This window comes from Vombatus ursinus, unplaced genomic scaffold (assembly GCF_900497805.2).
Source record: "Vombatus ursinus unplaced genomic scaffold, bare-nosed wombat genome assembly UNPS02014798.1, whole genome shotgun sequence".
NCBI lineage: Eukaryota > Metazoa > Chordata > Mammalia > Diprotodontia > Vombatidae > Vombatus > Vombatus ursinus.
The window spans coordinates 30,928,124-30,941,216 of record NW_020954576.1 but is presented as its reverse complement, the minus strand read 5'-3'; the positions used below and the strand labels follow the sequence as shown (position 1 = coordinate 30,941,216).

General features: G+C 39.4%; 1 protein-coding gene across 2 annotated transcripts in view; it reads left to right on the top strand.

Annotated features, from left to right (window-relative positions):
- Positions 1-13,093, top strand: part of LOC114050099 (mitochondrial amidoxime-reducing component 1-like) — a 39,813-nt gene that overhangs the window by 4,438 nt on the left and 22,282 nt on the right. For both annotated transcript variants that reach the window (XM_027871659.1, XM_027871658.1), the window contains exons 2-4: positions 494-667; positions 6,350-6,512; positions 7,992-8,132. In XM_027871659.1, the coding sequence (XP_027727460.1) occupies positions 494-667; positions 6,350-6,512; positions 7,992-8,132 (478 nt within the window). The remainder of the gene's footprint in view (positions 1-493; positions 668-6,349; positions 6,513-7,991; positions 8,133-13,093) is intronic.

Below are 13,093 nucleotides of genomic sequence, written 5' to 3'. Positions count from 1 at the left end.
TCACACAGCTAGTAAGTATCTGAGGCCAGATTTGAATTTAGGAAGATGAGTCTTCCTGACTTCAGAAAGATCACACACAGATCACTTTACCCATAACATTGTTTTAGAGTTCACTCTGAGGAACTGAGGGCTTAAGTCCTTTTCCCATGGTTGTACATCTAGTGTATGTCAAAAACAGGACATGAACACAGGTCTTTCTAACTCCCAAGAGTGGCTTTCTCCCCCATTGTTATATACTATCTCTCGATACTACTTTTAAATTTCCATAACCTCAAGCAACTCATAGTGCTTTATAGCTATGTATTCATTTACTGTGTCATCATTGGACCTTGAAATCTAAGAGGTAATAAATTCAGCATTGCTCTATGGTACCATATTCTCTCCCCCTCCCCTTCTCCCTCTCCTTCTCCATGAAATATAGCCTCAGGGCACTCTGCTGTTGTGCTCTGATTATCACATTGTGCCTCCTGTTGCTGTGTTCTGATAATGGCAGATTTTGGCTCATCATCAATGAAGAAGGGAACATGGTCACCGCTCGACAGGAGCCCCGCCTGGTGCTGATTTCCCTAGCCTGTGAAAATGACTCCCTGATCCTCAGTGCAGCCTACACCCAAGACTTGATTCTACCTGTCAAAGTACCCACCACCAATGTGGTGAGGAAGTGCAGGTGAGGTGGGAGGTAATTTTAATATTCTTTCTTTGGGGACTTTACTTTGTATGCATTTAATAAATTAGAAACTTTAGGAAAGAGAGTTCACTGAAGAATTTTTGAAACACCTATAGTATGTAGGAGAAGAAACACAAAATGATTACTAGATATAGGTAAAAGGTACAAAAATAACATATCACAAAACAATTTCTATAGATTCTAAAGATTTGGAAAACTGAGGTTACTAGCTTGTTGAAGCAATATTACCTGCCCCCCCCCCCAAAAAATTTTAGTTCAGTCACAGAAGTTCCTTTGGAGCTGTTTTAATGAAATTTGATCTTCAGTAATTCCTTTGTACAAGAAATTTTCCTGGTTCTACATGGTCTCATGTAAACCTTTTGGTCTGAAAGGTTAAACATTTATAAATAGCCAAATATTAAGATCTCTGTTAGCACGTAACTGGTTTGGACAAAGGTTGAGTTTGCTCTCAATGGATGAAACCATCCTCCTATAGAGGATATGTAACCAGAGCCCACTCATAATTTCTTAAACACTTCTAGTTAATTCATAGAGATTCTAAGTATTCTTCATGAAGTCAGGGTCACTTCTGGCTTTTCTCCACTACTCTTTGTGTCCCTATTTGGGAATTCCAAAAGATATACTGCTTTCTAATTATTTTTGCCCCACAATCGTGTTTTTGCTACCAAAAAGAAGTGGAGGCCTATGTTTCAAACTAGAATTTGATTTTTTTTAGGTCAAACTTTTTTCTTTCTTGCGGTTGATGTTGGTGGTGGGGATTGTGTGTTGGGTTTAGGATTTTGAGTCCAATTGATAGAGTACTCAGCTTGGAGGCAGGAAAACCTGGTTTTGCATCCTCCTTCAGATACATATTAGCATTGTGATCCCAGGCAAATCATTTAATCTTTCTTAGCCTCAGTTTCCTCATTTGTAAAATAATATCTACCTCATAAGGTTATTGTGAGGATCACGGAATCAATGAATTGGAATGTAAGAAGGCACTTCAGTGGCCATCTGGTCCAACTCATACCCAAAAAGGAATCCCTCCTATAATACACCTGACAAATGATCAACCAACCTCTGTTCAAAGATCTCCAGTGAAGGGGAGTTCACCACCTCTCAAAAGTCACTCATTCTATTATGTTGTTGCTGTTCATTCATGTCTGACTCTTTGTGACCCCATTTTGGGATTTTCTTGGCAGATACTGGAGTGGTCTGCCATTTCCTTCTTCCATTATGGGCCAACTTTAATTGACTTAGAAGATTTTTCCTACATTTCCTCTTTGCAACTTTTACCCATGGCTCCTGGTTCTGCCTTCGAGGACCAAATGAAACAAGTGTAATCCCTCTTCCACATGACAACCTTCCACATACTTGAACACACTGATTATGTTCTCCCTGGGTATTGTCTTCTCCATTCTACACATACCTAGTTCCTTCAACTTGTGATCCTCAGAAGGCATGAATTCAGACTCTTTGCCATCCTGGTTTGCCCTCCTCTGGATATTCTCTTGCTTATCAATGAATGGCTTCTTAACTGTGACACCAGGAAGTGAATATAGTACTGCAAATGTGGTCTAACTTGGGCTAGGTATAGAGACACTACAGCCTCCTTATTCTTGAAGCTATGCCTTTCTTAACACAGCCCACTATTGCATTAACTTTTTTGGGGAGCTGCCACATGATATTGCTGATTCATATTGAGTTTGCAGTCCACTAAACCTTTCAGATCTTTTTCTCTTTTAAACAAACCGTGTCTAACTGTGCCTTCTCCTGAGTCAGATGATTAAATGGGAAAAGGTATATGAAGCATATGGCAAACCTTAAAACACTATATAAAGGTTAGCTGCTATTACTATTATGATTATCATCACTATCATTATGTGTTATGTATATATTATATAGACATATATTATGTCCTTGATCTTTAAATTTTTTTTTGTCAGTAGATTATAGATCTCTAACAACACAGCCAGGCTAGGGCAGAAGACAATAGAGATGATGGTTGTAATTGAAGTCATAGAATCTGTGTCCATTCTCTGTATGCTAGTTGGCCCAGGCCTAGGTGTTTTGTGCTCCTGGCCTTATTTGCAGACTTAGTGTCATCTATTCCTTCTGTTTGGAGAAGTTCTATTTGTTGAAAAACTTCCCAATGATCAGAGTTGTCCAGTTGTGATAAGGAGGTAGCGATTTCCACCAAATGAGGGATATTCAAGAAGAAATTGTATGACCGTTCATCAGGGATGTTGTAGTCCTGTTCTGGGATGGATTGTACTAGATGGCCTCTGAAGATGCCCCTTCGACTGAGATTCTGTGGTTCCTTGACTGAATCTACATCTGATTCATTCTACACTTGGGATGGGGTGAGAAGAGTCATTTCTGTTCATCAAGCTTAGCTCAGTATGTGAGCATAAAAATAAATGCTTATGGAGTGGTTACTATGGAAACTGTTGGCAAGTGGAGGGACTAGAAATTCTTATCTTGCCCCTCTCCCCTGGTGCCATTGACTCAAGATAAATATAAATCCTGCTAAGGCAATTATTAGCTGTCATCTCTACATTGCATTATCACCCCTTTTCTTAAACTACTCCAACTCCCTCCCCATTCTCCCAAATCCTCTTTCTCCCCAAAATGAAGCTGCCCATTAATGCTCATTAGTAGGTTGACATTTTACTGCCCAAGACAGTGATAGATGGTTTCTAAAGACTGCCATGGTGGAATCTAGCGGAGAGGAATGAGGGGAACTGTAGAAAGTGTGATTAGAAGGTAATTTGATATTAGATTGAACACATTGGATCTTGTACTTCCAAATGAATATTCTTTTAGATTAGTTCTCTTAGGAGGCTGTGAAATGATTGCTGTGGTGCTGTGATTATCACAAACATTCTGGGAATTCCTCCTTTGGAATGGCTTATAGTTCATTCTTTGGAATATTTGCAGTTTTGGTGATTCTTTATTCCTTGGTGTTGTTTTTGAGTTGTGTCTGATTTTTGCTACCCCATTTAGGGTTTTCTTGGCAGAGATGCTGGAATGGTTTGCTATTTCCTTCTCCAGCTCATTTTATAGATGAGGAAACTGAGGCAAGCAGGGTTAAGTGACTTGCCCAGGGTCACACAGCTAGTAAGTGTCTGACCAGATTTGAACTCAGAAAGATGAGTCTTCCTGGCTCCATCCCCAGCCCTCTAGTCACTGCACCACCTCATTGCCCTAGTTCTTTGGTGAGAAGTTTTATTTTTTGAAATAGGCAAGAAATTATTCTTGTGAATGAAGTGTGTGTGTGTGTGTGTGTGTGTGTGTGTGTAGTGGGGGTTGGGGCAAATGGGGAGGGAGAGAGTGTCTTTTATTATGCAAGCTCTTTGAGAGCAGAGATAGTTTCATTTTTTATCTTTGTATCCCAAGTCTTGAGCACAGTGCCAGGGCCTTGGAGATGCTTAATAAATGCTTGTTGATTGACTGATTAAGTGTTTGGCACATCCAAACAAGGTATGAATAGAATGCTATGAGAGATTGGTTGTGTAGTACAGTGGAAAGTACTGTCTCTAGTCAGAGGACTGGGGTTCAGATCTCTCTTCTGGTTGCTTACTACAGTTGCAGTCTTGGGCAAATCGCTTAGCCTGCCTTGGCCTCAGTTTCCTCCTTTGTGTAATGAGAGAGTTGGACTGGATGGCTTTTGAAGTCTCTTTGTGCATTTCATCTATGATCCTAGGACCTGGTCTAGCTCTAGAAAGCAGCTTTGAAAGTGGAGTTCAAAGGTTTTGGATTTCCTTCTGTTTCTAACGTTTTCTCTGAATCCCCTGAGAAGAAAATATTCTCTCATGGTATACGATGTGAGGATAGGTATAATGCAAGGTAGGGTGTGATGGGGAAAGAGGACAGTTCTAGACAAAGGGGCCTAGGGAAAGTTGAGTGGAGAGAGACACCTTTTAAGTAGGTGGATCAGAGGAGGTTATGCGGCAGCTAGGTAGCACAGTGGGTAGAGTGCTTGGCCTGGAGTCAGGAGACTCATTTTTTCTTGAGTTCAAATCTGGCCTCAGACACTTACTAGCAGTGTGACCCTGGCAAATCACTTAACCCTGTTTGCCTCAGTTTCCTCATTTGTAAAATGGGCTGGAGAAGGAAATGGCAAACCACTCTAGTATCTTTGCTGAGACAGCCCCAAATGAGGTCATGAAGAGTCAGACATAACTGAAAACAACTGAATAGCAACAGTCAGAGAAGGCTGTTCACAAAGGACTTGAGCCCTGAAAGAAGAGGATAATAAAATACTGAATTTATACATTTCACATCCCTCTCTCCTTGTTTAGAGGGTAGACTCCTAGAGAGCGTATATTATTTGATTTTTTTTTAATATTTGTATCTCAAGTGCCTTGGGTGACATTTTTATTTTGGTCTGGATCTGTAACTTTATCCACTAGTGGTGTCAAATTCAAATAGAAAGATGGGGCAGAGACAATAAACCATACATAAGGAACCCTTTGGACCACATATTAACATTATCTATGTTTTATTGTATTTTTGTTTATTTTGTTAAATTTTTCCTGATCATATTCTAATGTGGTTCAGGCTGCAGGAGTCCTGTGGGCTACATGTGGCCCACAGGCCCCCATGTTTGACACCTTTGGTGTAGATAATTCCCAGGAGGGAAGTTCCCTGACTCTACTAATTCAACAATTCAATCTCTACCTTGTACCAGACACAACTTATTAGACACTTAGGATAGAGATGAATTGAAAGTCTTTGGCCTCAAAGAGTTTATGTTCTTTTGAAGGGAGACATACAGACAGAAGTAAATACGACATAGACACAAGGTTGATACAAAGCATTTTCTGGAGAGTGGCATTAGCAATTGGCAGGGGTACGGGTTGTAGATCAGGATGGACCTCGAGCAGAAGGCAGCACCGAAGCTAAGCACTGGAGGAAAGCAGAGATTCTGAGAGCCTCAGAGGAAGAGGGAGTGCATTTTAGGCATGGGGGATAGCTGTTCCAAGGAATGGAAAGAGGCGATGGAATGCTGAGTCTGAACAACTTAAGAAAGCCCATTTGGCCGGAATGTAAAGTGCATGATGCACAGTAGTATGCAATAAGTCTGGAAAATTAGGTCAGGTCTGGATTGTGAAAGGACTTTAAATACTAAACATAGAGTTTTTATTTTTCCCAAGAGCCACTGGAATTTTCTGAGGCAGGCAATGACATGGTCAGCCTTGTGCTTTAAGAATATCACTGTGGCAGGTATGCTATTATAATCGACCAGGCTAGAGATGATGAAGGTCTGAACTAGACAGGTGACCATGTGAATGGGGAGAAGCGGATGGATGCAAGACATGTTGTGGAGGTAGAAACAAGAATACCCAGCGTAGTTTCTGGCACATAGTAGGTGCTTAATAAATACTTGTTGGTTATTAGTTAATACTTCATACTCCCATTTGATGTATTAGGAAAATGAAGCATAAAATGGGTACCTGTGTAGTGCAACTTGTTGTCAAAGCCAGAATTAAAACTTGGGTCTTCTGAATCCCCACTTGACCTGTCTTTGGAGTATGAAGTTACTGTTTCAGGGGCAGAGGAAGTATCTAATAGTAGTAATAAAGAATACATCTTTGTTCAATATGTCATGTCTACATTTTTAAAAGTATGTGTTCTGAGTTTCAAATTCTAACTTTTCCCTTCTGTTGCCTCCTGTAGAGTTCATGGCCTTGAGATTGAGGGAAGAGATTGTGGTGATGAGGCAGCCCAGTGGATTACCAGCTTTCTGAAGACTCAGTCCTATCGTCTGGTGCATTTTGAGCCTCACATGCAGCCAAGGAATTCCAAACAAATAGTGGATTATTTCCGGTCTATAGATAAGGTTAGATGAGAATGATTTTCCTTTGATATGTCAATTTGTAAATTATTTTCTTCATGGTTCCTGAGATAGATGGTGTATAATCTCCATTGGCCATTAAACCAGTGTTAAATCCATGACAGAAGTTTGCCGGAGTAGCCACAATGCCTCTAGTAGGTGAGAAAATGAGTTAAAAATACCATTTTTGCTACATTAGCACTGATTGCTGTTTTGTATTTTGAACACCTCAAATTTTATCTTCCTTAAGCTTCTGTCTTCTTATTCCTGTTAGAGCTGTGGTAATGATATGGTTTGAAGAAAAAGAAACCAGTAATGTTTGATTTGTGAATATTTTTGTTCTTTTGCTGTTGGATATGGTTTAGTCAAGGGGTGGAAGGTTGGAGGAAAAGGAGAAGGGGAAGGGAAAAAAAAATTCACGTAGAACCTACTATGTACCAGATATTGTGCTAAGAGCTTTACAAATATTATTTATTTGATCTTTAATTGTCTTCCTTTCACTCCATAGTAGAATATTACTTTGATTATAAAATTCTCCTACTGTGGTTGCAGTTATGTTGAATTACAGCATGTGTTTTATACAGTTGTTTACTCAGAAGTTGAAAAAAATCAGACTGACCCTCAAAGAAATAAGACTGAAGGCAAATAAGAATTGTAATAAGTAAAATTGAACTGGGGAAATGCCATGTGCCTATTAATGAAAGATGAATCATCAGTGCAATGTTTTGACTGGCAGAAAGGATACTGGGCAATTTGCAAGTTGTTAATTTTTTTTTAGGTTACTCTGATAAATCTTTAAAATATTGGAGCTGGTGGTGACTTTAAAGATTGCTTAGTCCAGAGGATTTGGGGTCCCTGGAGAGATTTCAGGGTGTCTGTGACCTTGAGCAGGAAAATAATTACATCTTTATTTTTACTAACTTCCAGTTATTTGAAAAAAAAACATTGTCCTGATTAGTCTATAGGATCCATCAGACTGCCATAGGGGGTCCATGAAACAAAAATAGGTTAAGAATCCTCAATCTAGTTCAACTCCCTTAGCTTAAAGATGAAGAAGTGGCAGCGCAGAGAGGCTAGCTAACTTGCCCATAGTCACACAGCTTGTTAGTAACAGATTGGCCTCTAGATGACTATTCTCATTCTCTTACAGGAGCTATAGAAGTAAAGAAATAAATACACAATATGCATTTACTTTTTTGTAGCCCATTTTATAATTTTACCTTATAAATACACATACAACACAGATACATACACGCATACATACATACCAACACTTTGAGAAATCTAATCTAAAGCCATTATTGCAGATGGATATCTTAATTCCAGTCACTGAGTTTTAACTTACCTGTGAGAAAGGAATGTTATACAATGAGCATTTACATGCACACACGGGTACTTTTGTAATAACTGTAATCAAATTTGGGGCAGCTCATATATATGCACTTCAGACTAATCCTTTTCTTCCCCCCCCCCTTCACTGTGCAGGTCCCTTACAGCGATACCAGCCCTTTCTTGATTCTCTCTGAGGCCTCCTTGGCAGATCTCAATTCCAGGCTTGAGAAGAAGGTTAAAGCAAACAACTTCCGGCCCAATATAGTGCTTTCAGGATGCGGGGTTTATGAGGAGGTAAAGAATAGTATACATCTTACTTGCTCTTTGATTTGTGTCTTCTGTTTTTTTATTCCAGATCTTCCACTCTCAAGTGTTTGATTATAACATTCTGAATAATATAACTTAGTAGGGCTTTTGTTTTTTTGGTATATTATGTAATTTGAGCCATACAACAACCTGGGGAAGTAGGTAAGGCAGTAGGAAGGGGGAAAGAATTTATTAAGTTTCTAATCTGTGCCAGGCACTGTGCTAAGTGCTTTTAAAAGTATTATCTCATGTAATTCTTACAAAACTCCTGGGAGGTAGGTGCTATTATCCTCATTTTTACAGTTGAAGAAACCAAGGCAGACAGAGGTTAAATGACTTGCCCAGGGTAATACAGCTAGTAAGTGTCTGCGGCCAAATCTGAATTCAGGTCTTCCTGACTCTGGGACCAGTGCTCTCTCCACTGTGGTACCTACCTAATAATACTACAGGTATTATTATCTTCATTTTACACATGAAGAAATGAAGACTGAGTGGTTATATGACTTCTTCTTGGTCTCATTGCCAATACATCTCAGAGATAGGATTTAAACCTAGGTTTTTCTGACTCTGAGTGCAACACTCTATTCATACCTAGCTGTATCATATATGGCTCTACCCTATCAGTCTGAACCTTTAGCATCAGTAACAGAATTAGTAGTTCAAAGAACAGTATAGGCAACTGAAGCAGGAGAAAGTTCTTGTTCACCTCCCCTGAATGTAGCCTCTAGGGAAGCCAGGAGTACATACGATAGTGTCTTGGTGTAAAGATGCTTTCTGCCATGCTGTGATGCCTCTGTCTTCCTTCCCTTGTCTGTGTCCCGTAAGATCTAACATTGTAGGATCGTAGATTAAGATATGGAAAAGACCCCAGAGGCATCCAACCTCTCATTTTTATAGAAAGTAAGTATAGCACAGAAAAAACACAGGTTGTAGTAAGGGTGCCTAGATTTAAATATTGGCTTTTTCACTTAGTATCTCTGTGGCCATGGGCAAGAAAAGAGTCATTGTGGCATAGTGGATAGCATGCTATCTAAAGTCAGAAAGACCTGGGTTCTAATTATGCTTTTGACACTTACTATCTGATTGACCATACCCAAGCCACTTGATTTTTTTTTTGAGCCTTAGTTTCCTCATCTGTAAAATGAGGAGGTTGAAAACAGCTTAAAGTATCTTTAATCTCTATTAGTCCCCCAAACCTCTCTGAGTCCAAATTTCCTCATTTGTAAAATGAGGATATTTAAAATTGAACTACCTCTGTGGAAGAGCTTGTAAGGTCTTTGTGTACTCTCTCTCTCTCCATATATGTGTATATATGTATATGTATGTGTATGTGTATATGTATATGTATGTGTATGTGTATATGTATATGTATATTCCTATATCATTGTGAGCTATTGTTACAGGAGTTCTTACTCTGAGTCAGCTGCAAAGAAAGCAGTGTCTTCCAAAGGCAGCTTGATAGTTTAATGTGTAGTAGGGCAAGTGTGTTTGTTTCAGTTTTTTTTTTTTCAACTAAGATAAACTCTTTTCTCAGCCCCTTTCCTGCATCATACCATAAATACCCTGAGTTGGGATGACTCAAGATTTTTCATCATGGTTATGAAATATCTTCAACTCTGCATGGCACCATGGTGGTGAATCTGACCTCTTAATCCATGGCATGACACTCTATAGGTATCCCTGAGATATGTGGGTGAAAGAGAAGGGCATTTGCTGATTTTGACTGTCAGATACTGTCTTGAAGTATCAGTGCCATGTTCACTGCACATTTTTTTCAATCTGTTTACCTTCTCTGTCATCTGTGTTTCTGGATGTTGTAGTATGTGGGCAAGTGAAGTACGCAGTGTTGGGGAGCAGAAAAGAAATGGATTTGGAGAAGACTTGGATTTGAATCCTGGTTTTGCTGCTTATTACCTGTGTGACCTTAATTACCTACTTGGGTCACTGTTTCCTCATCTGAAAATAAGAAAGTTGAACCAGATGACCTCCAAAGGCCCCTCCAATTTGAAATCTGCTCCTATGATCCCATCTTAAATTCAATCTTTTATAAGCTTTTGCTAGTAATACAGCTTCTTGCTTCAAGAGTTTACCTGGAGAGCTCTTATTAGCAGAAAGGAAAGGAGTCGTGAGGTCTAAATTTTAGTATCAGGTTTCTCAAACCCCAGTTTCCTCATTTGTGAAATGGGTGTTACAGGATCTGTTTTGTTTACTCCCAGGAGAGTGTTTTGATAGGCATTATTAGGTTATGAAAATAAAGTTCTCACTGACAGTGCCCACCACACTGTAGTCTGTTCATTCCCACTTGGCCACCACCACTTTCTGGATCAGCATCTCATTAAGCACTTGATTTGTATCTTATTATCTTATTTCCCCCACCCTTATCCAAGAGTAATAATAATAATAATAATAACTAACCTTTATATAGTGATTTAACATTTATACAACACTTTATATACATTATCTCCTTTGATCTTCACGACCACCTTTTGAAGTAGGGTATAAAAGCTGTTACTATCTACAGTTTACAGATGAAGACAGGGAGGCTCAGAGAGGGGGAGATGACCTGTCTATGGCCACACAGTAAGTGCCAGAAGTAGGATTCAAACCCAGTTCTCTCTGGAGTCTTAGCCTAGCATGCTTTTCACCATACCTGCTTGTTAAAGTAGCACCAGGCATAGAAATACTAAAAAATATGATTTCCCAGATGAAGTTGGAAGTCAAATATCATACAGTGATTAAACTGAATCTCTCTGTCTTTATATAATCATATATATATATATATATGCATATAAAGTCTCTATATATACAAACTCTCTCTCTCTTTCTCTCTCTGTCTCTGTCTCTATCTCTGTCTCTTTCTCTCTCTCTCTCATCTTCATTGAACTATCATTAATTCCTAGCTACCTACATTAATAGAGGAGAGAAGAAGCTTTGATAATTCAGTTTCAAAATAGACAATTCTACTCCCTCTCAGCCCCCTACCCCCTTGACTAAATCATGTGGTCATAGTTCTATAATTATCTGCATAATACTCAGAGATTTCCTTTCTGGGCCCTCCCCTAACCTCTTTTCTAATCAAGTAGAAGTCCAGACAGCCCATGGATAATTGAAAGTTAATAGTAATATTACCTCTGTTATTTTCCTACCAAAACTAAACTTCTTGCTTCTTCTTCACTTTTGTGAAGGGCCATATCTCGGCCTATTAGAAATCATTTTGTACAAATGTTAGATAATAACATTTCTTATTCATTCACCGGTGGTCTAAATTAACTAGATATATGAGTGAGAGTTAACCACTGTTGTAGAACACTTATTTAGAGTTTCCTGTTTCAAGTTGGGTATTAATACAGCACTGTGATTGACTCATTCTTGTTTTATGTTTATAAATCAATATTTTGTGTGTGTGTGTGTGTGTGTGTGTGTGCAAAGAGAACACAACTGATGTGCTTAAGACTACCTCCCTGAGTAGTCCTCTTTCTAGTTTTCCATGGGAGGTGGCATAGTCCAGTGGAAACACTGACTCTGGGTTTAGAGGATTTGGGTTCAAACCTTGCATCCTCAAATCCTATGGGACCATAGGCAAATCATGTCATTTCCCTGGCCTCAATTTCTTCTTCTGTGAAATGAGAGGGTTGAGCCAAATGCCTTCTGAGGTCCCTTCCACCTATAGTTCTATCAGTCTTCCTTTCACTAGCATATTTTTCCCCCCTAAACTTACTATATCCATTGCCTAATTTCTCATTCCCTTCTTAATTCTTTGTAGTTTTGGTACCATTCCCACCATTCCATTTAAGCTGCCGTTTATTAAGAACCACTAAAACTGCCCTGTCAAAGGCCTTAGCATACATTTTCTCATTTGAATTTCATGGTGAACCTCTAAGGTATTATTATCCCAATTTTATAGATGAGGAAACTGAGGCTCAGAAACGTGCCTGTCCATGGCCCATACAGCTGGTAACTGTCAGAGGCAGGATTCAAATACAGTTCTTTCTGACTTCAGGTCTAGCATTCTATTCATTGCGCCCTTTTACCGTGTCCAGTGGCCCACAGTACTCATCTTCCTTGACTTGTCTATAGTATTTGATTATATTTGATTGACTATTGATTTGATTGGTCCTCTTCAAGTATGGGGGATGAACAAGAACATAGTATTTGGCACTGGCTTTTCCTTCCTCTCCTTCCTCACTGAAACTCTCTTTTTCTTTCTGTTTTCTGACTCTTCCTTGTTTATCTCCTTCACCAGTTCTTTTTATAGGGGAGCCTAGGCTTTAGGGATGGAATCAATCAATCAACAAGCATTTATGAAATGCCTGCTATGTGCTAGGGGTGCAATAACAAAAATTAAATAGTACTTACCTCTATGAAGCTCACATTTCATCAAGGTGGATGGCAAGTTGGTCAGCCCATAAACATTTATTAACTCCCAGGTATTGTGCTAAGTTGTGAATATGCTTATGTAAAGTGTGTACAAAGTATATACAACATAAACACAAAGCTTTTGTGTGAGTGTGTGTATGGGGAGAATGACACTGTCAGCTGGGAGGAATTAGGAAAAGCTTCAGGCTGAAAATGGCATTTGAGCAATTTTAAAGGAAATAAAGGTTTCTAAGAGGCAGAAGCGAAGAGTGAGTGCATCCCAGACATATGAGATAACCATTGCAAAGACAGGGCTGAGACTGGAGTGACATGTGAGAGGAATAGCAACCATGCCACTCCGGAATTGTGGGAAGGGGAATAATGCATTTATAATACGGTCAGAAACGTAGGTTGGGGTCAGGTTGTGAGGGGATTTGGAGGCCAAACAGGAGTTTGTCTTGGGTGTTATTCCCCTGGGGGAATGATTATGAATCATTCTGCCGGGTAAGATGGGAAGGGATGGAATTAAGGGTACATGCAGGAGATGTTGGCCTTAGGAAGAAGAAGGTTCACCTCTTCGTCAGAGCCTGGAA